The sequence below is a fragment of the Buceros rhinoceros genome, unplaced genomic scaffold (assembly GCF_000710305.1).
Source record: "Buceros rhinoceros silvestris isolate BGI_N320 unplaced genomic scaffold, ASM71030v1 scaffold5063, whole genome shotgun sequence".
NCBI classification, from domain to species: domain Eukaryota; kingdom Metazoa; phylum Chordata; class Aves; order Bucerotiformes; family Bucerotidae; genus Buceros; species Buceros rhinoceros.
Genome location: NW_010405270.1, coordinates 114170 through 116094, shown reverse-complemented (window position 1 = coordinate 116094; position 1925 = coordinate 114170). Strand labels below are relative to the sequence as shown.

The 1925-nt window shown below is 38.5% G+C and overlaps 1 protein-coding gene across 1 annotated transcript in view; it reads left to right on the top strand.

Annotated features, from left to right (window-relative positions):
* Nucleotides 1-1380: 1380 nt before the first annotated feature.
* Nucleotides 1381-1925, top strand: part of LOC104491270 (ephrin type-A receptor 5-like) — a gene marked incomplete at its 5' end in the record, with an annotated part of 101183 nt that continues 100638 nt past the window's right edge. Inside the window, one exon of the mRNA XM_010133655.1 lies at nucleotides 1381-1445. Coding sequence (XP_010131957.1) covers nucleotides 1381-1445 — 65 coding nt within the window. The remainder of the gene's footprint in view (nucleotides 1446-1925) is intronic.

Genomic DNA, 1925 nt, shown 5'->3' with positions numbered 1-1925 from the left:
GACCTGGGCTGGAGTAAGGAAGGGTCTGTATGCCTCCTAGATGCTTGCATTGCTATACGTGGCTGTGCAGAGACAACTATTAAGTCTGATAGGTGTACTAGAGATGAGGGTTATGGTGCTCACATCCTTTAGACTGGAGCGTGCAACTTGTTTGTTTCTCGTCTCTGTAAGTACCTACATGGTGGTGTTTTGAAAAGGGAGTGCAAAGCCCTCCTCCGCCTGTTTCAGGCTTGTTCTTGGGCTGCATTGATGTGAGCTGGGAAGTCTTTAAAGTCCAATGGTGAAAACGTAGAGTGGGATTTTCTAAAGAGCACGTGGAGTGGAGATCAGGAATTGAAGACCAGGGAAATCGCTTCCTTTTCAGGAAGGACATGAGTGCAAAAAGTGAGGTATTGTGCAGATATATATATATTATGAGAAGCGAGTGTTGTACCCAAAGAGAAAGAAATGTGCTTTTAAAGCAGAAGAAAGTTCTTCCTAGATTGAGATTTTTGGATGACAGCTGTTGATTCAGATACAAACTTTTAACTTGGAGATTTAAAGCCCTGGGTGCAGGAGGTAAAAGCTCAGCACCAGAAAGCTGCTGTAATTTTTCTTAGCTGAGTTAAATGCACGTAGATTTAATTTCTCCACACTTTTTACTCAGTATTTCCAGTAATACAAAGGGAAAAATAATAATACTGGGAATAGTTTTTTGCTGTTCAATGTAAATTGTCAATTGCTTACATGATTTAACAAAGCTACTCCGAATTTTTGTGTGTGGGTCAAAAAAAAAAAGATCTCTGGGATATCTTATAATGAAGTTGTCAAAGACTTGGGCAGAAATGTGGGAGAGGGAGAAAAGAATAGATTCCTGATAACAGTAATATTGTAATACTTGCACAAAAAGTACTTCAAAAATTGAATTGATTATAATCAGGAAACTCTGCATATTGTTCATTTTTGTCTTAAAGGCCTGATTATGTCAAAAGCGTGTACTACCTTAGAAGAAGTGTGTGTATCAACATGGACAGAAGTTTGTGTACGTGTATGCCTGTGTACTGTATGTCTTACATATGCAGATAAACACACAGTGTGCATTATGTATTTATTCCCTACAAAAGACCAAATCCTATGAACTTGAAGGATCTGGATCTTACAGAAGTTTAGTGCATTTGCAACTTGGTTTCAGTGGCAGACCTCAAAAGAATAGAGCAATGCATACATAAAATCGTTCTGTGTATGACAGCGTTAAAGGAGTTATTCTGCTTTACAGAAATCCAGCTTCCTTAGTTAACTGTAAACAGCCTGTTTACCATAGCCACCCAAACCTTGAAACACTTACTGAAGAAGTTTTTAATCCATCCATCTTCCTTAACAATTTTTTTCTCTTATTTTCAGTGAATTTACTGGACTCACGCACAGTAATGGGGGATCTAGGATGGAGAGCCTACCCAAAAAATGGGGTAAGTCTCTGTTGTTGTTTGCTTTCTCTCTCACAAATTATACTAATCGTTTCCATTCGGAAAGTAGACTACTGGGTTTAAAAACTCCCTGGAGTGATTTGTTGGCAATGGAGGGAAAAAAATAAATAAAACAACAGGCTGTGACTGGAATAATGGAGCTATGTGGCTAGGGGGTTGATTTATTTATGCAGCAGAGCCAGCCACAAGTATTAAAAAAAAAAAAGAGTCAGGCCCCTCACTCTTCCCTTCACCAAGAAAATCAGTGAGGTTATTTAATTTTTTTTTTTTAATTATAAATTCCTGCTCTTTTCTTGAGCCTTTGGGATAAACATGCAACACAATTTTCTGGAAGTTTTCTTCTGAGACACAGTGTCTGGGACATTGCTGTTAGCTTTAGATGAACTGGGCTGTTCAGAAATACTTCTCAGGCTCTGGATAAAATTCTGGGAGGTGATAACATTGGAACAGGAGCTGTGGTTT